At 44.0% G+C, this 26651-nt stretch overlaps 1 protein-coding gene across 8 annotated transcripts in view; it reads right to left on the bottom strand.

Annotated features, from left to right (window-relative positions):
- Positions 1-26651, bottom strand: part of VPS13B (vacuolar protein sorting 13 homolog B) — a 3421660-nt gene that overhangs the window by 966440 nt on the left and 2428569 nt on the right. For all 8 annotated transcript variants that reach the window (XM_069621427.1, XM_069621422.1, XM_069621424.1 and 5 more), the window contains one exon: positions 1810-2013. In XM_069621427.1, coding sequence (XP_069477528.1) covers positions 1810-2013 — 204 coding nt within the window. The remainder of the gene's footprint in view (positions 1-1809; positions 2014-26651) is intronic.

Raw genomic sequence — 26651 nt, 5'->3', positions numbered from 1 at the left:
CCGATGGGCAGGTGCATCCATTCCAATTCCCAACCTGGACATTCAGTCTTGGACCACTAGCATCATCCTTCAGACTTTCCCAGACAGCCGATGGGCAGATGCATCCATTCCAATTCTCAAATATGGACATTCAGTGTCGGGGCAACATCGCCAATCCCATCCTCCATATTTTCCTAGTGAGCAGAGGAGCACATACATACATTCCTGCCTCCAGAAAGCTCAGTGTCAAGTGCACATCCTGGTCTCCCAAAGTAGTCACACAGCTAGGGTCACCAGGATCCTCCTTCAGACTCTTACAGACAGCAGAGGGGCATATGCACACATTAAACATAAGTTCTTGGGCCACCACGACTAGCCTCATCATACACATATTTCTAGAGAGCAGAAGGGCAACACATACACATTTAGAGCCACTTCCAGGAAGCAGATGGGCGCATGCAAGTATTCCTACTCTCAACCATACACATCGCGATCCTGGATGACCACACCAGTCCATCTCTTAACACCCCATAAAATTCATGGTCACATGCCCACATTGAACAAATCCTGTAAGACCGCCCAGGCAGGGTGCAAAGGTGCCCAAGCTAAGAGAAACACAGCTGGCGTGTGGCAGGCAGCATGAATTCGTACTGGTGGCAACAGATCCTGCATGCAAATCAAGCATGGATCCCCCTGCCTGCCTTAGAAGTGGCTCCATTCACTGCTTCGGTCAAGAAAACTGCCAATTCAAAGACAGATTTCACCAGGGAAACAAAGCGCTGTTTGTCATGAAACCTGGGAGCTAGTGGCCCTCCAAACTGTAGAAAACGCTCCTTAGCTTTTATTTACACCCATTTCCCTGATATTGCCAGAATATTTATATAGAGAACCTGCAGACTTGTATTGCAAAAATAAACAATTCTGCTAAAACCTGTGAAAGTTAGATTTGAAGTAAGTCTAGCACAGTGAGACTGACCCCCTCTAGCTCCCTTAAACAGTAGAAGAATTAATGCAATTTACAAAAACTGAGAGACAGGTACAGTTCCAAGTTCAAGGGTTGAAGAGCAAAGTCAGACTAGATTTGCACACCATGGGAGGGGATGTCGGGAAGGATCCGAAACTGGGGTGGAGGGAGGAGTGAAGCTTGCCTGATCCCCTAAAACTGATACACAATGTAACAACGTTATGGGGCCAGGAAGACGCTGTTGGAATGCTTAGCTAGAGCTATACTCAAAGGCAACAGGTATGATGCGCTACCATGGTCCACTTCACTGATGACACCACATGCCACAGACATGAGACACTGCAAATGTGGCATGTGGGGTTGGAAATTGATCAATGGGGAAAACACTCTGTCCAATGAATGGACGTTCAAGAACTGAAGCATGTACCCCTTAAGCAGAGAAGGGATTTGCGTTATGCAGCAAATACACGCACTCCTGAGCAGAACTGGCAAAGTCCCAAGTGAAAAGTGCTTTGTGCAACTAGAAATCCTGATTAAAAGTCGAGGGGTTGCATGGACAGTGTAGCAAATACACGGAACAATCTCCCTGCAGTAGCGGTACAGAAAACGCAGCAAGTGCATGCAGAAAGGGCTCTGACAAAGAAAGCTGCGCGCAGCACCAAGTACTAAAGCTGGAAGACGTCTGTGTCTGAAGATCGGCCTGCATGGGCTTTGCAGTCCTTAGTGGCTGTCAAATGCTCTTCCCAAGTAGCCGCATTTCTTATACCAAAGGTCTACAAACCATAGTCTTCACTAAACACAGGTAGAATATTTGCAATCCCATAACATGATCCTTCTTCAAGATTGCAGCAAAGAGCACAGCTTACCTGCTAGCCATGTTCCACTCCAGTGCAGGGTTTTGGGAGTTGCGCTCACTCTCTGTTAGCACGCCACCTTTGCTGCTGTCTTTCTCTGGCTTCAGCTGATCCCAGTGGGCTGTGCCTATGTTGATGGACTGTAGGTCAACTTGGTATTGCCTATCTTCAACTTCTGAGCCAGGGTCTCGTAATATGCCCAAATTCATAGCTCTCCTGAAAGATAATGCCACAACATTAACACTATTCCCAGAGGTTTGCTTGTAATTTGTAGTTTTTGCAATAATGCACATCTTTTATTCGTTTGTATCATTATTCTCCCTTTGAGAAAGTTGAATGGAAAGGTACCAGCAGAAAGCAGAGGTAGCGTTCTACGATACATTGTTCTATGCATTCATGCTTGGGCCGAGTGCTTTGCCATGTCTGGACTCAGCTACACCCTCTGGTGAGCGCTAATGAGAACAAAACATATGTTAGAAGTTGCTTTGATTGTATTCCAGAAGGGATTGGATGGTATGTTACCAAGTAAAATGCTGCAATAATTGGGCTTTAAAAGTGAACACTTATGTAATCTTTTCACTTGCCATGTACAGTATTACACAAATTTAATGCACCAAGTCTTAAGAGCTTTGCTGCTCGAGGAATGTGTTTTAGTTAGAAGGGTCTCCACCTTATCTGGGAAGCTTCTCAGGGCACCTTTCACTATTGTGCATAGTCTATTCGTACCCTAGCGAAAGGCCCCCAGGCAGCGAATCCACATAAACAAGGGCGCTTTCAAACTGCCTAAAAACGGTCCCATGCAGCCAGCAGCCGAGCCATGGTGTGTGTATATGGTCCTATGCTGCCAAGAGCAGAACCACGTTGTGTATACAGTCCCATGCAGCCAGCAGCAGAATCTTGATGTGTATACGGCCCCATGCAGCCAGCAGAACCATAATGCGTGTACGGTCCCATGCAGCTAGCAGCAGAACCATAATGTGTAGTATATAGTCCCATGCAGCCAGCAGCAGAACCATGATGCGTATACGGTTCCATGCAGCTAGCAGCAAAATCATGGTGTGTTTGGTTTTTAAAAAGGCAGAAGACAGAGTGGGTAATTTATGCGCAGCAGAGAGGTGTTCTGAAATGGCAACACATATTGCACTTCCCTGAAGTAGGCCCTGAAAGCACACTACTGTGGCATGCAATCAAAGGCCCCAAACCAACAGAACTGAAGGGCCCACTAAATAAATTACGTGCCAGCCTTTATAACAAAACAGTCACACTGAAAATGGGCCTATTAAGGCAGACTGTGGGGTTTCTGCAAGTAACACAAAAAAAGGCCATGTGAAAAAGGCCTACCTGTCATTACAAAAGGAAAAGCAGCATTTAAATCCACCAAGGTAGAAGAAATTCAGAGGTCACTTTCACATGAAAACAGGATTTTTAAACACTGACACCAAGGCGTCTTTGCATGTGTGTTTGCAGTTTACAGCAAGACATGAGAACAATGTACCCCTGTCAACATAAAGATGTCTGGGAAAGGACATGGTGCGTGTTGACAAAAAGTATTATGCTTCACATGCACAATACCGGCAAACATTTGAAATGAAAAGCCCATTTTGTTTCCAGGGCTCACATGAAAAGTTCCTTTAGGCCCGAGGCACACCCTGTTGCTGTTTCCAACTGAAATTAAATGTGGCTAACAGGTGTTAAAAACAGACTTTCCTCAGACTTAGTGTCTCTGAAAGCGCAGTTCTGTGCAGAGCAAATGGCTCTAGCTGGTGCATGACTAGAATGTGGGGAGGGGGATCTCTGCGTTGCCAAAGCCTCCCAAGTATTTACGACCAACAGCTACCAAGCTTAAACAACAAAGAGACTCATTTAAAAAAACTCTAGTCACAGGCGGGCCCAGAGAGGCAAATGCCTCTGGGGACAGGAGGGTTCCAACTTGCATAACCTTAAGATTTCCTATTAATTTAAAAGGTCTATAATCCTTTAGGCATTTTTCTCAGCAACCACAAGTCGTACTTCCTTGATTGATGGGTAATTTATTAGGTACTTTCCAGGCAATTGTGTTGAAATAAAATGTATCCACCTGCGATTTAGGGAATTGTCATGGTGATCCAAAAGGTGTTCCTGGCTGCTATGAACATGTGCCGGACTTAAGGATTGGCGAACTAGTGGGGGATGAAATTAGGTATTTGGAGGGTAAATTACACATTCATAACTATGATGCTTTTTGTGTAAACAGCAGAAAATTGCCACACGGCCGTGCAACATAGTGTAGACCTGGCAGTCAAGTAGTTGTATCGGAATACATGTATATTATGGCAGTTGCTAGTAAAGTATGAAGTTTTGAACCAAACTAAGTGTTGCAAAAAAAGTTGGCATGACCACAAAAGGTTATTTCAAAGGGAAGTTGCCATATGTCTGTTCCAGACTCAAACCAATCCCTAGAGAGAGGCTGAATTTGGGAGAAGGATAACTGGCCAATCCTCGTCGTGAGAACTCTTACAGGGAACTGCCCAATGTTGTCAACGTGGTATATAAGGTGTATGCACTATGAGGAAAGGGGAGAGCTGCTAAAATTACCATAAAGAGAGCTGGTAAAACTTACCACCTGACAGCCACAAGGAAACACCAAAAGCAGACTTGGCTGAGATTGCATCTGGGTGAAGTTGTCTTTTGTTGGGAAGGCCTAAAAGCTGACTGGGTTCTATGGTGGAGAGCTTGGGACCATCCTGGAGAGTGGAGTGACCAGAGCCGTGCCCTGTTCTTCCAGAGGATCCTGATATGCAGCTGGCTTTCTGTAACTTTAAACAGAGGTTTTCTATGTAAGTAGAATTTAACCCTTTGCAACCAAAAGGTAGACGAATCCGGTTGCCTTAAATCCTTTCCGGTTATAGCAGGGCAGAGGGGGGGGGGGCAAAACTGTGTGGATCCTTAGTCTATTTAACGAAAAAAATATTAATTTAATTAATTCCCCTTGTCAGAACACCACGGGGTGATTTTTGTTAAAATTCGAAATTAACAAAGCTAATTACCAGTGTGCGCTGAAAACTATAGTCTGTAATTTAATTGGGCAATTTTACTGTTCAGCTTCCCCAACCCATGCCTTTAGGTAGAGGGAAGTCTGAAATCTAAAATTCTTAAACCATCCCAATTTTTCTGCCCGACTTCTCCAACATAGACCAAAGTTGGGGGGCATGGCGGCTTAAAATCCTCTGCTAAATCATCCTGTGTTTATTTACTGCGAGCATTTTAAGTGCACAGGAAAATCGAAATTGTAGAGCCTTGCAAATGTAAAGTGATTTTATTTAAGGACCTTTGTTGATGATCATTTCTTTTGAAATTTGTATAAAGTAAAATATTGTGATTTGAGTTTTCCCCACCAAATTGTGTGAGTTAGTTCTGTAGAGAGAAGTTTATTGTGTTGTGCCACGGATAAAGTGGTATGTGACATTTTAGTGCAATTTTCTATTACCTATCATCCAAATAAATACACATATATTTCCTGTACACCGGCCTGGTTCTTGGCTCACTGGTAGCTCAGGCAGAGGGATCCAAGGGGTATGATAAGCATCAGAAATAGGGCCGAATAAACTGACACTAAACCGTTTATTGTGTGACACCTAGATTGGGGAGGGAAGAAACTCCCTGTGTTGAGGGTGGCCTCACAACAAACAGTTACAAATTGGGAGTTCGTGGCCATGATTTGGTTGGCGATTTTGGACTCATGACAAGTGCATTGTGACAGACTATTCATTTTGATGTAATTGCATTAAGGTGGAGGTAAAGTCATCTTTGCCTTGTTAAAGCATCACAAGGATTTCACCTCTGAGTTCCAGGGAGGTGTATGGGTAAAACATTAATATCGAGTAAGAATGGGTTTTTGATTTGGAATTGTGAGTGGAAATTAAGTGGGAAGAGGGTGATTTTTGCCCCTGGGCAAAGGAAATTCTAGAAGAATTGCAAAAAGACAATTTAAAAGAAATGAATACAATTGAATTAGATGATGCCAGGAGACACTCCTTACTAAGCAGTTCTTTCGTGGTGAGTGGACAGAGGCGGATGAAGGGAGCTGGCAGGTTAAAATGATGCAAGATGTCACATCAGAAGGAATTGACATCTGGTGTGAAGGTGGGATATGGCACAAGACATTAGAGGCATTTTATAGGACCCGAAATGCTCAATAAGAATGGAGTGAAATGGCTCAGCTCACAGCTTGTCTATACTTCCACTTGCAGTTAGTGGAAGAGCGAGAGCAGAAGAGTGAGGCCTGTGTGCGGAGTCAGACTGATTCAAAATGAGGTGCAGAAAGAACTTAAACAATTAAAAGATGAACCACAGCATAGCCATATTTTTGAGTTAAAATAAGAAAGTCTCATGGAATTACTCAAAAATGAGTTAAAAACCCAGCAGCAAGAGAGGGCAGAGCGTGAAACACAAGTGTTCTGCACTGCAAGATGCACATAAAGAGTGTATGGAAATTTTGAGCACACTGCAACATAAGGTAAATGATCAGAATATTTATAATATGCGGTGATCCAGGAGTCCTGAGGGGTAGCCATGGAGGACCACTGCCCCTTAGAAGTGGGCTCTGTGCCTTGCCGCACTTCTGACGGACACGCAGGTTCACGTACCACCATTATGTCTAGCTGTGCCGCAATTTTGTCCTGCCACAATGGTATTAGGCCTAGCCTACCCCTGCGTGCTGTTCCAGGCAGGTTTGTACTCTTTCCACACCTCAGTCTCCTGCCTTGGAGGCTATGCGCCCTCGGCCTGAGGGCCGGAAGTGTGGTCATGTGCAGGCGCCTCCTTGGACATGGCCCTGGTACTAGGGAAAAGCCCCTCAGGAGATTTCCTGGTGATAGAGCCAACAGGACTCTCAACAATGGAACCAGTAGAATCAGAGGAGCCCTCGGCCACGAGGCCGGTAGCTCGATGAGCCTCGGAACGCGAGCTGGTGACAGGGCCTTCCTGGCCCCTCCCACGCGGCTATTTCCTGGGAAAGGAATCGCCCTAGGAGGGTGCTTTGTTAAAGACACCACTTACCTTGGCCTTTGTCTTCCTGCAGACGTACTCCTTTTTGTGCTCCTGGGGAGACCTGAAGAACAGCTCCCTCCACTTGGCAAACCGGTTCTTCAGGGACCGGTGAGTAAGAACAGCCGTCCCAGACGTGTTTTTCTCCCACGCAGTGGAGGCATATCGCGTGCAGGTCCGACATGCGAAAGTGTCCCTCGCGGGAAGGGCACTAACTAAAGCCTGCATGGGCCAACATGCGCCAGGGGGAGGCGAAGCGCCGGATGCAGTAAGGCTGTTACAAAAAAAGGGTTGTTAGTAATTTGGGACTAAGGTCCCTGCGGTAACTAGAAAAAAGGTAGTGGAATTATGAGGGAAAAAGGGCCTCAATCGCAGCTCTGGTGAAGTAGGTTCGCTCCCGTCAATGCGGAAAAAGAGGACTGAGGTGTGGCACATGAGGGCGCAGTCAAGGGAGTGCATCCTCCTGGGGCCATTCCCCCACACGCATACATTTAAAGGGGTATAGACATTTTTCTGAAGACAATGGTTCAGTTACCGTCCCTAGCGAGCGACGCCCATGCATTATGGAGGAAAGGGGATGGGACGTAGGAGTATTATGGGGAAAATGTCCAGTACCCGAGCTACTACGGGAGAAGGGACAGTTACCCTTTTCGGGAGCAGCTGAGATATGACTCAAGGTCTCCCTACAGTCCCGAAAAAGTCTTGCAGCTGGAGCGACAGGCCCAGCAATTGATAGATGATCGGGGGTGCATGCCGAGGGATCAGTCCAACTCTCAACCAAGCCCTGCTTCCCAGCATTCCCCAATACCCAGGTCTAATGCCCCAGGGGGGGGAAATGATGGGAGGAAATGTCTGACAAACCACAGGCTCCTGAGGACCGGGCCCAGGTGGAGGGGAGATGCCAAGCCCTAGAGGAAGCTACCTTTTCTCACCCAGACAGAACCCCTAAAAACCTCTCAGCCTGAAACTCTCTTCTCCCCCTGAAATGTTAGAACCCAAAGAGCAAAGGGTAAGTAGGAGAGGCCAAAGAGGAACCCACTTTGTGGAGGAGATCAAGACCATCCCCTTTGAAAGAGAAGAGTCCCTGGAGGACTCGGGTAAGGAAATCTTCTCTTTCAGGAATGAGGTCATCCCTCCCAAAGAAAAATGCATCCTAATAGACGCTGAGTGGGACAGGGTAAGTATGGAGACCGACCCAAAACAAGAAACACTTCAACCCCAAAAAGGCAACCCTGACAGACTTGAAACTGAGGGGATGCCCTATCCCCAAGCAGTTCTGAGAACTACCTCGAGGTAAAGGGGGACAGTAAATAATCGGGGGAGAAAGAGGATTCTCCAAATCCACCCATTGCTAGTTGCAACATTTTATTTACAGATTCCTGATCTCAGACACAAAAAATTTCCCAAGATCACACAGAGTTCAATATGAAGAAAATGTTCACCGGACTTGCAAATAACTCGCACTTTCTTTGCACACTTGTAGAGAAACCCCTAAACGCTCACACCAGAAAAAAATACAACGCACTAGGGAAAAAAGCCCAGCACACTTCTTGCAAGGGGAACACGTTTTATTTACACAAAAAATAAAAGTAGTGCAAGCAAAGGACTCTGCTGCTACGTAACGCTCTTGCAAAATCAGAACAATCACCATGTTAAAAAGAAAGGCACACAGAGTCATCAGTGACGTAAGTTACATAGGTGACGAATCCAAACGGCTGGTCGGTTTGACCCTATACATAGGCTACCTGCTACATAAGGGATGCCAGGCCATTGGTCCCAGTCCCTTCTGTCCATCTCCTTCCACGTGGGCTCCTCCTGCTAAGTGAAAGGGCATGAAGCTGGAGTTCATTAGCAATTTTAAGCAGAAAAACAATGCATTCTCTATCTCTACTAGAACAAGCACCTGGTAATGCAGACATGGGCTAGGAGGATACTTTCGATGTCACTAAGATTTGCGACCTCAGCTCGATCCCAAAAACATTGGCGCCCTTCCAAAGTTCCCCACCCTGGTTTTTAAGTTTGTTGTTTTGCCCTCCCGGCACCTTGCAGCAAAAATCACATGACCTAGTGATGAGGGCACCCATGCAAGCTTTCTGATCTTTTCTGATCGATTGGTGATCTTAACAACTTTATGGTTGATTGTCTGGGAGTGACTAATACCTTGGAATTCAGGGGTGTTGGGGCGTGGCATCTGGGCACTATTTCCTAAAGCTGGGACTGGGGAAGGTGAGATGCCTGTGCCCTCCTTCACATGCAAATCGATATCATAGGACTTACAGAGACCTGGCTGCTGGACTCAAGTGGGCCTAATATCGATTTAGCCTCACCTCCTGGCTATTCCTTCTTTGGACAAAATAGAGAGGGTAGCAGGGGAGGGGGGCATTGTCATATTAGCCCGCTCACACTTGATGTTTTTTCAGACACTTAATATGTGCAAGAGGTGTGAAATTTTGTTAATTGGAAGTACCCCAACACCAAATAACTGGCCCCCTCATGAAACTCCTACATTTCATTAGGAACAGGCTGACATTTTATCATTGTTAGACAAGCCTAATACTTCTACGGTGGTGCACTCATTAGATACAGAAGCCACCTGGCTGGTTGATTTGTTTAACCTCAATACACTTGTCATTAATAGCAGCAACGAGCCTGCACACAAGATAGGAAATGTGCAAGACTGGGCCGCCAGCAAAAATCTACCTCTTAGTTCCCCGACCATCCAACCCTTCATCTGGTCTGATCACTTTTTCGTCACCTTTCACTTTGCATTGCATTCTTTTATAGTTTGGAAAAACAATCCTGCTCACCCTGTCCCTAGAAGGAATTACAATAATGTCCTCCATAGAGATTTGAAATCCTATGTCGCAAAACTCATGGAATCCACTTCTGATCATCATTCCCCTCGACTACCTGGTTTCAGAATTTGAGAGAACCTTTAACGAACTGTTGAACGGCATAGCACCAGTGACATCTAAGATTCTCAAAGTGAAGTCCAATAACCAGAAATGATAATCTTCTGCTTTGTTGGATTGCGAAACAGAAAGGAAGAAAGAGCTTGGCTGAAAGACCAATCATTGGTCAATAGAGAAAAATGAAAACATTGGAAAGTTGTATCAAAGTGAAATTCTGCGTGCTAAAGAAACTTACTTTGACAACCAAATTACCCAGGCTGAGAATTATTCCAAGAAACTCTTTCAGATCTTTCAGGACCTTTGAAAAACCTAAGTTGATGCTGCATCAGTCCACCCCCCTCTAATTTTGAATGTTACGAAATCCAAAAAGCATTCGCCCAAAAGATAGATGCAGGTCAATCCCATATTATGGACAATCTAGGTAGATAGTTGAGCATATAGCCACTGATCCAACTGATAAAGTGATGGCTCAACAAGATGCATCCGTCTTTAGCTTTAATGGCATATTAGGGAAAAATACTCTTGCCAACATTATGAGAAAAAGTAGACCTACCACCTGTGTGAGGGACGTTCTCCCCTCTAGAATCATTCTTGCAAACAAGGAATTATTCCTCACATTCCTCGTTCGCCTCACTAATGCAAGTTTTGGGGACGGTTGCATTCCAGGGGCATTGAAGAAGGTCTCTGTGGCCCCCTTGCTAAAAACAAAAGGTCCAAGATCAAAAGGTTTACTCCAACTTCAGATCTATCTCCAATGCCCCTTTCCTGTTAGAAATGTTGGATAAGGTAGCTACCTTGAAGTATCCAGAGCTTTACACCTGAGAGAGTCTGGCTTTAGAGAGTGCTATGGCACTGAAGATGCAAACAGAAATGCTGCAGATTATGGATAATGCCAAGGTGGGCTGCTGATGTTGTTAGAACTGTCAGCAGCCTTTGACCTTGTCGATCACTACACATTTTTAAGTGGTTTGACAAAGGCTTACAGCTATTCCATTGAGCCCATAGCCTGGATTGAATCCTTTCTGACTGGTCGAATGTCTAGGATTGTGTGCGATAATACACGCTCACCTGATAAGTCGCTGAAATGTGGTGTTCTGCAGGGTGCTTGTTTATCCCCATCTCTCTTCAATGTCTACTGTTGCCCACTTTGTGATCTCTTGGACAAGCTGGGTGTGCATTTTACTAATTACGTGGATGACAACCAGCTCGTCTTTGAGCTGGGCAGCAAATAGACAGAGGATGTTGAGTGGATCAATAAACTCTATAATACACTACAGAATTAGATGGCCAATAACGGGATGTGCCTGAATGCCTCTAAGACTGATCTTATCTCATTTGGCTCATCCCAGGCTAGAGCTAAACTCAACTGTATGATGGGTTTACCATTGATAAACATTTAAATAATGTTGTTGGCAAGGTCAAAACACTGGATGTTACCTTCTAATCATCCTTCAGCTCAGATGTCCACACTGAAAACATTGTAAATAAAGCCCAATACCTTCTCAGGCTCCTGAGACTTGTTAAACTATACGTCTCGCAGGCTAATTGTACCACACTCGTCCAGGCATTAATAATGCCAAGGATTGATTATTGCAATGCTTTGATGACTGGGGACAGTAAAAACAGTTTAAAGCGCCTGCAGGTACTACAAAAAGACGGAGCACGTATTGTTAAGAACGTACCCAGGCATGAACTCATCTCCTCCCACAGAAGGAGCCTGCACTGGCTCCCGGTCGAAGCAAGTATCTGTTTCAAGGCCATGACAATGCCTATATGGCCAAGCCCTGGGCTATCTGTGTTAAGGCTCATCGCTCAGTAAGAACTACCAGATCAAGTGATGGTATCTGCCTAGTTGTGCCAAGGAGTAAGCGAGCTAGAGGTATGGGCAGGTCGTTTACCATTCAAGCTGCTATGTTTTGGAATAATTTTCCAACAGCCATGCGCATGGAAATTAGTCTGATGAGATTTAGAAAAGGGTTGAAAACTATCCTTTTTGAGTCATTAAAGTCAGATGACAGCTGTTCTATCTCTTTCCTTGCTTCCTCCCCTCTGTTCTCCTTTCTTCTGCCTCTTTTCATCTGCACCCTGATGCCTGCGGGCTCCGGCGCATTACAAGTGACCAAATCAAATCGTGGGATAACTTTTCACAGAGAGCTTTCAGTCTCCTCATAGCCTTTCAGGGCACATTCCTCCTGGGATACGAATGCTGGCAGTATGAGACAATTGAAGGTTTATGACTCTCTGTGGCACTGGCCTTTCTCACCTCTGCCCATTTTACAACCTATCTCTGAATGCACACACATAATTTTACGTTCGCGGCCTGGGCCTACTGTCCTGGCTGCAGCGCAGCGTTAGGCCTCGATTTCAATATGTCTGCTATTTCTTAGATGGCGTTTTGCTCCAAATACGTTCTATACCCCCACATGCATTAACTCGCGCTTGATGCGGCTCTTAACACCACACCCTCACGCCCATAGCCTGGCCAGGCATCTACAGCCTATTCCGAGGCATCTGCCTCACCCTGAACCTTTTGGGACTGGGAGCCTGGGACTATCGCCCTCGATTCTCAACACCCTGGAAGAGAAAAAAGGCCGATTTTATGCACCGGTCAGGGTGCAGGGTCAGTGTGAATTATCAGTTCTGGTGGACACCAGATCCCAAGCCACCCTCCTGTCCAAAAGGCCTTTGACCAACTAAACTCAGGACAGGGAGGGCCACCAAATTTCCCTCACACCACTTCCCAGACAACTCCAAAATTTCAACAGGAATTATATTTCCGTCGAAGGGACTGCGGATCTGGAAATAAAAATTGGGCGAAATTGACTAAAACATCCAGTTATAGTCGTGACTCCAGAGGGCCCACCTCCTTTGCTGGATAACAATCTCCTGAGGAGGTTATCACCTCTGATCGATTGTGTAAACAAGGTCCTCTGGACCCAGACTAACCAGTCTATAAATTAAAAAATGATTGCCAATTGTGTAAGCATGAATGGTGCCTATCATTTCATTCATCAACTTTCCGAGAAAGTAGAATTCCATCTCTTTTAAAAACAAGTCCCAGACATCACTATCATCTCTGTAGCAGAACAAACTGGTGATGGGAACCCTTCGCCATTCTTGAAGATCAATCTTCCTCCCAGTTTTAAGTGGCGACCCACACTGGAAGGGAGCACCCTAAAACTGTACACCAGTCCAAAATCAGAAGAAACATTAAATCCTGTTAACCCAGGCAAGGAAGAACCTGCTCAAAGTCTAATGGACATTCAGAAAAAGGGCGAACTGTCGTTTTTCCCGATTCATTTAAATGAGGGGGAGGAGCCGGTGCTCGTAGGTGAATGCCTGTATACGGGAAAGAGCTTCATCAGTGAAGAATTGTTCAGGAAACTCCCAAAAGTATCAGACCATACACATATTTAAATTGATTGACAAATGGGAAGTAGGTATGGGAACTCCAAACATCTCCTGCCTAGCAGGTATATGCTAAAAATGTCCTTTGGTAACAATTGCATAGAGCATAATTTTTGGGTCGTGGGAGATGCCCCTTCTGTATTTTATCTGGGAAGAGACATTCTCAACCAATTTGCACTCGTTTTGGACCTAATTAATGATAAAGCCAGGTCACGACTGGGGTAACCCAGTGGGCTTTGACAATACTGAAAAATCATTCTGGTCAGCTCAATTACTGCCTTATGCCGTTGAAGTTCAAGTGCAAGAAGAGGTTACCATCCCAAGACAGATGTGTCAATTCACTATTCATCTAAAAAATGAAGCGAGGACAGAACTTCAAAAGTCAGAACGCCTATATAAATTTAAATTCACATCTCCAACATCAAGGTTTGTATTTAGATCTGACACCTCTAGTAGACGATGAACACAACACCATTTGAATATTGGTGGATAACAGCGACACTCAAAGTATCACTGTGGGTACAGACACCTTTATTGGAATGGCTGTGGATGTCCAACATTATTCTATTGATTTAGGTAATAAAATCATGGGACCAATCCCAAACTACTGTTTCTACATCAGCGCCAGTATTCGTCCTGAAAATATTTTTACTAGGCATGGCATGGGGGGAACTTCATGGTGTACTCTCCATGCCCTTATGGGGTGGAAGAGGTGGCCTGTGACATCAGGAGGGAGGAGGTAGTGTTCAGAGTAAATGACCACTACCTCGAAGCCCTAGACCGTAATGTCCAGGTCAACACCATCAAAAGAGATCTATACTCCCAATTGGAGAATGCAGCTGAAATTGCCAAGCCCGACGGTCTTTCCAGGTTTCAAGCAGATGGTCGAGGAAAGGATCAATCTGGCTGATGCCTGTGAGACCGCGGGGCAAAAACAAAAGCTGAAACAGGTCTTCCTGGAATTCCAAGTTATCTTTTTAGTGGACTCATACGACTGCGCATAAACATCCATTCATTCAACCACTATACCCACGGACCCTGATAGCTCTAGTATATGTGAAACAATACAGGTTACCTCTCGCGCCCATTGAATCACTCACAGAGATTATTAAGACCTTAGAATCCTGTGGGATAATTTGTCCGATCCACAGCACTTTCAACAACCTGGTATTGGGGTATTCAAACCAAACGACCAATGAGGGCCCTCAGACATGAGAGAGTTGAACAAACGGGTCTACGTGTCAAACTGGCCACTTCCCTACATCGTCCAGGGGCTGGTACAGATCCAAGGGTCAAAGGTGTACACTGCCATTGACCTGACCAACGGCTACTTGCCAGCACCGGAGAACAGGGAAGACTAGAACAAGCATGTCTTTACCTTTGGGGCATCGGTACACTTTCGATACATAAACTCTGGCAATGAGTTCAACATCTTTCTTCAGGCCACGCCCGACTTGGGCAAAAAGGGAAACCTGGCCTATGTAGATGATGTTCTGATCAAGAGATCAACAGTGGAGGAACATATAGCAGAGATCTGCTATGTTCTAACACAGTTGCAGAACGCCAGAGCAACACTGTCCTTTCAGAAGGCACAGTGGTGTAAGACTAGAGTGAACTTCTTAGGGCATGAGATCACCCCTGAGGGTCTTGATCCCCAGGTGAAGAAGCTGGAAGCCTTATTGAAATTAAAAGACCATCCTACTCTGCAAAGATTAAGAAGCCTTCTTGGACTCACTAATTATAGTCAGAAGTTCAGTGAAGGCTACTCAGGTCAGTCGACCCTTGGTCCATTTATTAAAGGGCAAAGTCAAAAGGGAGTGTGGTCCAGAACAAGCTAAGGCAGTTAAACAACTGAAAATGAGCCTTTCCCAGGCTCCTTGTTTGGCTTACCCCATGAAGAACAAGGAGTTCTTCTTGGAGACGGGGTTCTCAGATACTTGCCTAACAGCGGTGATGTATCAAAAGTACAACCAAGTCAACAAAGTCATCTCGTACGCGAGCAAGACTTTGTACTGTGTGGAGGAAAAATTCAATGACTGTGAGGAGGCACTCCTGGCAATGGTGTGGTCATTGAAAAATTACCGCCCTTTCATCCAGGAGGAGCACATCATTGTCGAGACTCCTCGCCAACCCTTGCATTATCTCCAAAGTGACAGAATCCGGGTGGGGAACATCAGTAATTCCAGAATTATTTCATGGATTTCTGTCCAAGCAAGGCTTTCCTGCAGAGGTCAGATCTGGCAAAAAACAGGAGAGTACACTAGCGCAAGGGTTGGGAGACTTGCATGATTGTGTTCAAGAAAACTGTCTCGAGGATGAATGTTTAATGACCAACAACAACATGGAGACGTACTTAACTCACCCACATAAGGTCTATGAAGAAGACACGTGTCAGGGGATACCCACAGTTTATGTGTATGGGTGTTCCTCCCATGTTGACAACAGCGGGGAATATTAACTGGTGGCTGTCATTGGGAATGCCTGGGTGAATGATACCCGGGGAACCCTCTGCTGGTTACAAAATAGGACCCCAGAGTAGTCAGGTTGCAAAGTTGATGGCCGTTCATCATGCCATTCTCACTGCGGTGCACCACCAACTCAATGAACTGGTCATAATCACTGGCTCTGATGTCAGGAATTAATTCATGGAGCACCTGATTAACTGGAAGAATCGAGGCATGCTTTGTGCCAACAATAAATCCTTAAAACATGCCAAACGTATTCAGTCAATTGACGATCTGGCGACCTCCAACGAGATGACCATCTATTGGAAGAAGAGAAGAGGTCATTCCAAACTATAGGGGCCGTATAAGAATGGGAATTACCTGGCTAACCAGCTGGCAAAAACCAGAGCTCTACAGGGGGATTTCATAGAAACAGAATCCCTGCTGGCGAAATCCAAGTTGCTGCTGTCACCAGGTCACAAACTCGTGCGAATAGTGAACTCTCGACTGCCTAGTGGAGTAAAGATACCCCAGAAGCAGATTTGATCACCTCACAGAAAGTGGACCCGATCATTGGGAAATGTTATCGACACCTTGAAGACCCCGTGAGTTTTCATCTAATAGGGGTGGATTGTAACGGTAAAGAGGATCTATGAGTGTTTATGACTTTTGCTAAGATCTTCAGGATCCAAGACAGTTTGTTGGTAAGAAGAGCCCTATCTTGCTGTGACCACTGGGTGTTACCTACCTCATTCCGAAGCCTGATGTTGAACCACGCCCATGACGCAGCCACTGCCAGTCATAGGGGGTTTTGCATGACATTAGAAATCTTGCACAAGGTTGCTTTTTGGCCACCCGTGGGCCAGGACCTCGACACTTACCTAAAGGAGTGTCTCGTGTGTGCTCAATTTCAACCCAGTTCATTCACACACAGAGCTCACCTACAAAATAGGGGAATGATACTGCTGTGGTAAGATTTGCAAGTAGATTACATAGAGCCAGTGAGTCGTTCCTCTAGAGAAAACAAGGACATGATGGACTGTGACATGCTTGTTTAAGTGGGTAGAACGTCTTCAGCCCAGAATTGTAAGGCAGAGACAACTGCTGCACTAATGATCAACCACATCATCTCTTGTTTCGGCCTCCCGCAAAGGATTGAGTCGGACCGAGGAAGCCATTTTACCAGTGAGGTGATGGAAAAAATGTGGAAGTTTCTAGGGGTAAAAAGAAAAGTCCACATTGCCTACTGCATGGCCTCAAGAAGGGGGGTAGAGAGATACAACAAAACAATTGTGAATATCTTAAAAAAGTTTGTGGCAGACTCTGTACCTAGTGGGGACATCCGATTACGGCTTGTCCTGGTGGCTATTAGGTCTACACCATCTTCTGCGACAAAGTGTCTCCATTTGAGCTCATGACGTAAAATAGTGTTACCTCAGCATCTGCTCCACACAACTCAAGAGCAGACACTGAAATGCGTTTACTACTCATGAGCACATTTAAAATTTAAGAAAGCACCTCCAGCACGCTTTTGCTTATGCTTAGCACAATTTAGAAAAGTCACTGAAGGAATGAAGACCTATTATGATCTAAAGACCACCAAGAAAGAGTATGAAGTAGGTGACATGGTTGACCTGTACAATTTTCAAAGGAATCAGGCCAAGGAGCGAGTATTTCTTCTGTCTTGGCGTGCTGCCTTTGAAATTTCAGATACAATATCACCTGTTGCCTACAAGATCTGCATCTACAGGAGAACAGAAAAAGTAAAAATGGGTCCACATCAATCAGTTGAAAAGCTGTCATCCCAGACATGCTCTATGGCTGATTGAGGAGCCAAATGAAAGTCGAGCAGAAGAACCATCCGAGTAGTGATAACCCCGGATGGGGAATTATAACAGGTGAGTCGTTTAATTAATAACCTTTGGAAATGTTAAAAAAATAAAATGTGTTCAAGGGATGTTCTCAAATGTTGTCTAGTTTTATGTCAGTCAAATAACTTTATTCGGTCGTAGGGCCATCAAAGCGCTTCCTAACAACAACCATTTATATAAATTCCACTGTGCATTATAGTAAAACATTTCCATCAACTAGCCCATCAATGCCTGCTTCGATGCAAATCTACGGGGCTCAAACTCGATAGGCTCAATCAATTTTGATTCTTGATTGATCTGATCCCCAGGGGGGTAAGATTTGCTCCCGATAGAGGATTGTTATACCCAAAAGATCCCAGTTGGCCAACAGGTTTTGACTAACGGAGCTGGCTGACTGAAATCCCAGACTTGGGCAACCACCCGACACGCCTCAAACCACTCAAGACATCTCTGGCCAATCTTTGGTCCCTAAACTCCAGTCCCGCAGAATCATAAAGGGTTTCACCCTTGTTAGGCAATCTCTTACAACCCACTATGGCTTCCCCAGATACCGAAACACAGCATCTGACAGTACATAGCCATTGTAGGCATTTGTTTATAAGGGTGTCCTTTGGCACTCGCTTATTGGCCAGCAGTTTCGGCACCCCAGTAAATACAGAGCGGCATTGTTGGGGCCCCTTAGACCATAATATTTTGTTATTATCTGGAATGAGGTCTGTGTACTCCAAGTTCCTTTGATTTAGAACAATGGGTATCCGAGAGCCTCGAGTGTGGCCGACTTTGTACATGTACAAGGTTTATACGTCTTCCTAGACTCCGTAATCATAATAGGCTGCAATGACTCCACAGCCTGCGGTTCCATCGTGTTGTGGGCACTACTGGGCTTATATGGAGCAGAGACCAAGTCAAAGTTGTGTCCACCAATGTTCTGATCAATAGGCGCTGGTATGGATGCATCCAGCTTGGGTAGACATACTGGAACTGGGCTATAGAGCATTGTTACAACAGTAGGGACCAAAGGAAGCACCTCCTGGGCATCGCTTCCCCCCCTCCCCTGGCCTCCCCTGGGTCTGTGTCATTGCTCTTAGTCGTACCCCAAGAATCTGTGAATTTCTCAGATCAGATGGGTGGCATCAAAGTATTAGAGGCTTTTGCTTCCTTGATGTTTCTCTCATTTTTACCCTCAACAACAGGGACGACATCGAGGTTGCAGACTCTGCCCTGATTCAAAGGTTTGGCCCCCTGTCTTCTCCGGATTGCTAGAATCTTACGAGGGATCATGGCGCTTGGATAGAAGACCGGGTTGGAGGCCCACTCTATGTCAGCTGGGATAGATGCAAATACTTTGGCTGCACTAAGTGTTGCTATGGTGCCTTTTACAAAACTCTAAAAGAGTCTAAATGATCACCTCAAAGACCATACAACGCTGTTAGCAGTGGTGCATTCTAAAATGCTCTTTATGGAGGGCTTTGTTACAGTGGTTCCAGATAACCTGGATAAGAATCCTGTGCAAATTACGAATATATTTTGCAGTATTTTGGATCCTATTTTCCTGGAGAAAAATTAAAGGAGATCTGAAGTGTAAATGATGGCATAACGCACGGAGGTCGGGAAGATATATTTATTACCTTATACATAAGTTATATTAGAGAAAAGCTAAGGTATACATCGAGCTCCGCCAACTGACAGACGTTGACTACGAGTTATTCAAACGCTCGCTATGCTTCTCTTTACAAGCGCACGTTTGCATTCCATGGAGCACTCGCTTGTATTCTTCTCGTGCCTTACACGTCATGACAGACGTGTGTAAACAATACAGTACAATACTACACATCTCCCCTCCTTAACTTATCTTAACAAAATAACTAAACCCCCAACTATTTTACAAGCTTCATATTATGGTCAAAGATCAATGTCCCCACACAAAGTCCTTCATAACGCGAGGCTCAATGTCCCCACACAAAGTCCTTCATGACATGAGGATCATAAATGACCCTTCCTCTCCTTGTCGTGCGCGAAGAATCTGTTTTAGGTTTTGGCAAGGAAATTACTGACGATTTCTTCTTACTCGCTACATCTTTTCACCGCTTTCCAATTTCACACAAATCCTTACCACCATCTTCCTCTGTAAGATTTCCACCATGTTCTGGTGGATCCACCCTAGGTGTTTTCAATACACATACCCTTTCCAAATTCCATACCCTTCCATCCTCCACTCTTACTGCATGCTTGAATACTTCAATCACACCAACAGGTTTTGACCATTTACATGGACCATTCCTTAGAACTGGTGGGAGTTTAATCCTCACCAGTCCCCCAACTACCAGTGGCACCCTATTAGCGTTCCTACTTGTAGACCTGTCATGAGCTTCCTTGTTCAACTGCATTTCTCTAATGTTCTCACATGCATCTCCAAAATCTTTCTTCATTACAGTCATTCTTTTCATCCAAGGTGGAGTCAACTTAGTGTTGGCTTTCCGACCTCTACTCATTTCAAATGGTGATAGACCTGTCGTGCAATGTGCTGTGAAGCGGTGAGCATTTATCTTCTGCCTAACTGCTTCTTCCCACTTCACTCCATTGGCCCAAGCCCATCGCACAGCATCCTTAAGTACCCTGTTGAAGCGCTCAACCACCCCATTTGTCTGCGGGTGATATATGGCACTCCTTTTATGCGTAATGTAATTTTCTATACAAAATCTTTTCATCTCCCTTGAACTGAACTCCATTGTCCGTTAATATGCTTTTGGGTAAACCTTCCCTTCCAAAAAGCTCTGTTAAAAATTCAACCACCATTTTGGCGGTCATGCATGGTTTGATCATGACCTCTACCCACCTAGTCAAAGATCAATGATTACCAGGCAATATTTTTGCTCACCTCCACTGTAAATCGGACCCAATATATCCATACCAAGATCTTCCCAAGTGTTACCTGGAATATCTGTGACTACCATAGGATATTTCTCACTCACACATCCCCTATCACTCTCTTTGCAAAGGATACAGTCTTGTGTGACTCTCTCGATCTGTAGATCATATTCTGGCCACCAGAAATCGTCACATATTCTTTGATTCGTCTTCACTATGCCCTGCTGGCCTTCATGTCCCAATTCGATAATGCTCTTGCGTAGACTCGTGGGTGGAATAATTCTGTCGTTCCTCATAATCCTGTTATTCTCCACTTTGAGCTCATTGGCAACTTTCCAATATTCTGACAGTCCGTTTTCTTCATATTTAGTCTTCATTAAAGAGTTTCCAATTGGAATGATCTGTTTCAATTCTAGAAACGTTGTGTCGAACTCTTCTGCCTTTTCCCATTCCTTCTCTGAAATAGACAATCCTTCAATGTTGAGCACAACTTCAGACTTCATCTCCTCATCATCATCTATCTCAGAGACATTAGTAAGTTTTGAAAGGCAGTCAGCAGCACGATTTCTTGTGCCCTGTACATATCTCACAGCACAATTATATTCTTGCAGGAGTATGACCCATCTTTTTATACGATTAGATACATTATCCAATCCTTTATTCATTATGACATGGATCAGTGGTTTGTGGTCCGTACGAAATTCCACTTCCGCACCCCAAATAAAGTTCTGAAATTTCTCAGCAGCCCATTTGATGGCTAATGTCTCCTTTTCAATAGCTGCATATGACTTTTCCGCCGCTTTCAACAACCTAGATGCAAATGCAATCAGTCTCTCCTTGCTACCAATCTCCTGTGTGACAACTGCTCCCAGACCCACATTGCTGGCATCCTTTGTGATAACAGTTTTCTCACCACTTCTGAAGTTCCTCAAAGATGGTGCTTTGTTCAATTCATGTTTTATTAACATAAATTCTTCTTCACACTCTGTGTTCCATGTAAATGTTTTTTTTTTTTTTAAGTTTGCGAAGTGGAATGGTGTGCATAGCAAAATCACGCATGAATTTTGAGTAGTACTCGGCCATGCCAATAAAAGTACGCACTACTTCTTTAGATTTGGGTCTTGGCATATTTTCAATAGCATATAGTAGTTGTTTCTTTGGCCGTACACCTTCAGATGATATGGTACTGCCCCCAAATATTCGATTTCACTACAATTAATCTTACATTTTTCTTTACTTAAAGTCATGCCAGCATCACATAGCTTCCTGCATACACGTCATAGTCTCTTATCATGCGTTCTTTGGTCAACAGCATGAACTAAAATGTCATCTTGGAAACAGATGACACCATGGTCACCTTCAAATAATGTATGCATAATCTTTTGAAAGACAGATGCAGCGATATGAGCCCAAAAGGTAGCCTTTTATACTGATATAATCCGTCTGGTGTGATAAATGCTGTCATACACCTAGATTATTTATGCAGCTTCACCTGGTGATATGCTGAGGTTAAATCGAGAGTGGAGAAGTGTTTAGATGGACCAATAGTAGAGACTACTTCCTGGATGTTAGGGAGTGGGTGCCTATCTGGTATCACACATTTATTTAGTTCCCTCATGTCAACACATATCCTTAGCTTCCCAGATTTCTTCCTCAGTACAACTAAAGGAGACACCCATTCACTAGCATCAACACTCTCTATAACACCCTGTTCCTCTAGGTTCTTCAACTCCTTTTTCACCTCTTCTCTCATAGAAAGAGGAACATTACGTAATTTTTGTGCCACCGGAATGTATCCAGGCTTCATCTTGATTTTATGTGAAAAACCTTGCAGACAGCATATCTCATCTTTGAAGACACCTTTCATCACCTCATCAGTATTCTTTGTGTTCTTCATTCCGGTGCATTTACTTATTGCTTCATTTTCAATGTTCTTCACAGTTTCATCGGCACTGGCATTTAATTTAACCTTGAGTTTACTTTGGTGGGTCCAACTTAATAAAGGAATTCTCCCAGCTCTCGTAATGTAGATATTTCCATTTGCCTTCCTATCTTTAAACTTGAGTGCACCCCAAAACCAGCCAATAACGTCTATTTTAACGCCACCATAGGCTCTGGGCTTAATGTCCGGTTCATGCAAGTATTCATGTTTTTTCTTGTCCCATCTATCCTGCGGTATAAGAGTGTATTTGGCACGGAATCAATCATCATGTGCATATTTACTCCGTCAACACATACAATAGCCTTCGGACTCTCCATTTCTTCCTCATGTTCCTCATCAGAGATAACAAATACACATTCATCTTTAACACTATCACTGTGGTTATCATCACCAATCCAATTCATAGAGGTATTCTGTGCTTTACAACATCTGGCGTAATGGCCCTTGCCCTTACATTTACCACATGTAATCTTCAAGGCTGGGCACTCAGGTTTATCTGCCCAATAATCTGTACTGTCACACCTGAAACACCTGCCAGTATTCCTCCTCCTTGGACTATTCCTCTGTTTGCGTGGACTCTTCCTCGCATATGTCTTGGATGCTCCTTTGTTCTTCTTGTCCTCGTTCCACATTGATCTGCGAGTCTTCTCTGACTTGCTTCTGCTACTCATCATATCTGTCACTTGGGCTACTGATTCACTACCTTTATTAGCATTGACGGGAACACTGCTCTTCAGATTATCGTGTTTGATTTCAGTAGACTGTATTCTGTCCTCTAATTCGCGAACATATTTTTCTGTATGTTCAACTTCTTTGGCTATCCTCAAAACTATGTCACAACCCATAACTCAGCCCACAACTTTTCTCTCACCTTACTGCTCCTGCACTCCAACATGAACTGGTCACAAAGTCTTTCATCCACTTGTGCATTAAAATTACAGGTTCTGGCTAACTTTCTCAAAGTGGTTATGTATTGATCAATACTTTCATCTTCTTCCTGAACTCTCTTACCAAACTTGTAGCGTTCAAGGATAGTGCTCACTTTCTTTTCATAGTGTTTGCTCATCTTTTTTTTAACATTCATATTCATTTAAATCTGCACTTTCTTCAGGAGACAGTTCAGGCAGGTCCTCAAACTTTTCTTGGCCAGCTGGACCCAGGCAGTGTAACAAAAGTGATTTCTTTTTTCCACACTACAATTCTGACCGCATATCACACCTGAGTAGTGCTCAAAAGCTTTAATCCATCTCTTCCATGGAATAGCAGGTTCCTCCACATCTGATAGAAAGAACATGGGAGGTGGGACACCGCTAAAAGACATGATGATTATGTTGATACAGGGTTAATATTTGCAATTGAAAAGTAATATCTCTGATTGCTGGTCCTGTCAACGCCACACATCTGATAATGCGGTAATATTAAACACCAGGAACACAGAAAATCTAACTAGTACTCTATTGTAGTAATTGTTGTATCGTAGGAGGTATGAAGAGACAATGTATTTCACATCTATGCTTTCCAGGAGTCTCTCATCATGCTTGCTGTGTATAAACCAAACTGCAGATCAGTAGTGAATAATGTTTTGTGAAGGCTTTATAAGCTTAAACTTGACATTCTGTACTTGCGCAACATTTATGTATTGTCCATGCAGAGCGGGTGCCCCTCTACACTGTGTACAGTGGTAATCAGGATTTGCTGTAATAAGCGAGTTGGTGAGGGGTGTGGTTAATGTCTGGAAGAAATTAGAGCAAGGCAGTGTGGCTGGGACTTACTTGTGAGATAGAGCAGCTTGCAGATTGGTTTATCAGCTTGCAGATTGGCCTCACAAACATCCGCTCCAACCGCTGCTACGTTCGGGCGAACGGAGCGGCCAGCAGCATGGGATCTGCCAGAGCCAGTCAACGTTGCAGCCACTGCTACATTATATAAACGGAGCGACCCGGCGCCCACGGATAAAACGACCTCGGCAGCGAACGAAGGCGCAAAACTTCATCAAAGGAGGCGGCGGAGCTCGATCCTCGTCGCCACTTGAAGTGTAAATGATGGCACGACGCACGGAGGTGGGGAAGATATATTTATTACCTTATAAATAAGTTATATTAGGGAAAAGCTAGGGTATACATCGAGCTCCGCCAACTGACAGACGTTGACTACGAGTTATTCAAACGCTCGCTATGCTTCTCTTTACAAGCGCGTGTCTGCATTCCATGGAGCACTCGCTTGTATTCTTCTCGTGCCTTACACGTCATGACAGACATGTGTAAACAATACAGTACAATATTACACAGATCTCAAAGGTTGATAGTAACATTAGCTGATTATAAGGTGGTGGACTCTATGAAGAATCCAAATCAAGCTACAAGTGTTTGGAATGCATAGAGTAGCCAAGCCTCAGTCAGCAAACAAAAAGAGATGGACAAGAGGCTAGCACTTCTTTAGACGTCAGGGGCCCAAACTATAAAACACCTGACGGAACAAACAGCTCTAATTTTAACTAATGTACAGTTGGATGAGGATAGGAGATTGGGAGGCTTGAGGTCATTAGAAACAGTTATCCTTGACACAACTGCTCGTAAAGAGATCAACGAGGTGGAAGACTCCAGACTGGAAGATATTGAGGGGCAAGAAGAGATAGACAACAATGTGTTGGCCCAAGTTAATCCCCAGTGTGTGAAAGAATATACATTTTGCTCAACAAAATAAATGGTGAAAATATCTGGACAATTAATTCAACATCAACAATTGGTTAACCAACAACAGGAACAAAAACAAAAATCTAAAAATCAGAAACCAGTGAATAAATATAGATCAAATGATTCACATCAATTTATACAGACGTTGGTACTTCCAGAGAGTTTAAACGTGCCCGGAAAATCTAAAACTAATACCTCCAAGGAGGATCGGACAGAAAAAAATTAATAGAAGAACCACTGGGAAGATAAACAACCTCTGAAAACTCAATGTAACATTTCTTGTGATGATTTAATGAATATCACGATATACTCAATTATGGATGTGGAAACGTCTGTTGAACAAAGTGTACTTAATAGTATGAGCGTGTAGTGAGTACATGTTCTCGAAAACCGGTGAAATGAGGGTGGTGGGGGGGCAGGAGAACAAGTAGGAATTTTTATGGAGGAGTACGGGTCCTTATATAGGTAATGAACATGAGTCTAAGGAAAAACCCAAGTGTGTGTTGTTCCAGCTTACCCTCCCTATTTTAAAAGATCTAGAAGATAACCATCAGGTTCCTCACCCCACTCCATCCTTTTATGCATTAGAAGAAAAATGGTACGCCTTGAGATCGAAACATGAAAAGGTGACTTACAAAAGTAATGATCAGCAATGGCGCCGATTTTAAAAACAGGGATGAACGAGTTATACCTAAGGCGGTCAAGTCGCCCTTATGGAGGACTGTAGGTCTACTTAGAAATGATAAAAAGAAATAGCAAGAAGATCTTAAATGGAGGATCACTCAGGTCACATTTCCTATTTTCCAAAAATCAGAAGGTAATCGCCAGACCCAGGCCTCAACTCCTCCATTTCAAACCTTTGAACAAAAGCATCAGGGCTTAAAAATGCGATATAGAAAAGATACTACTAGAATGTATAAGTGTTTGGAGAAAAACTTTGCAAAAAATAAATAAACAAGGCAGACCTAAGGAGGTCTTGTGTCATGTAAAACGTTTGTTGCTGGAACGTATCTTGCACATTGATGATAGTTTGATACTGAATCGAGAACATGTGCTGAGGTTGTGGCACTATATTCCAAAACGTTGTTTAATAACTACAAAAAACTTGAAAACAATTGAATTTGTGGGAGAAGAGCGGCTTGACATGGTCGATAATCATCTTGCATCCAACATAGTTAACACTGACTGCTGGATGAGGCAAACAAACTGCTACCTTTGGGATTTGATTTGATGGAATTGCCTGGTGAATTAACGTCTCTCAGCGAGGCTTAGAATATCACCAAGAGTCACTAATGAGGAGAGAAATGAGGAGCGTGCTTTAAGCCCACTTACCTCTGTAGTCAGAGTTAATCATGAAAGTAAGACAAGAGTGGTAATTCAACCGGAGATACCAAACAAAGAGCAAGAGGGCTGGAATTGGCTAGCAGAGGCTTTGGTCTTGGAAGAAAAGAAGAGACTAACTGATCCAGCCAAACCCATCAAAGGACTTTACTCTGGTAAATCGGAATACAAGAGGGTTTAGTGATTCGTTTGAGAATGGCGATTTGGATTGTGACTCGTTTGATATTATTTGCCTTCAAGAGAGCTGGTTCAGAAAGGCCCCTGTATTGGATGGATACACCACCTATCTAAATCCGGCTTTAAAGGTTCCAAGAATAGAACAATTTCAGGATTGCTGATAGCGGAAAAAC

Source organism: Ambystoma mexicanum, chromosome 5q (genome assembly GCF_040938575.1).
Source record: "Ambystoma mexicanum isolate Mex_15411 chromosome 5q, UKY_AmexF1_1, whole genome shotgun sequence".
NCBI classification, from domain to species: Eukaryota; Metazoa; Chordata; class Amphibia; order Caudata; family Ambystomatidae; genus Ambystoma; species Ambystoma mexicanum.
The sequence above is the reverse complement of the archived record's forward strand: the minus strand, read 5'-3'. Positions and strand labels throughout refer to the sequence as shown.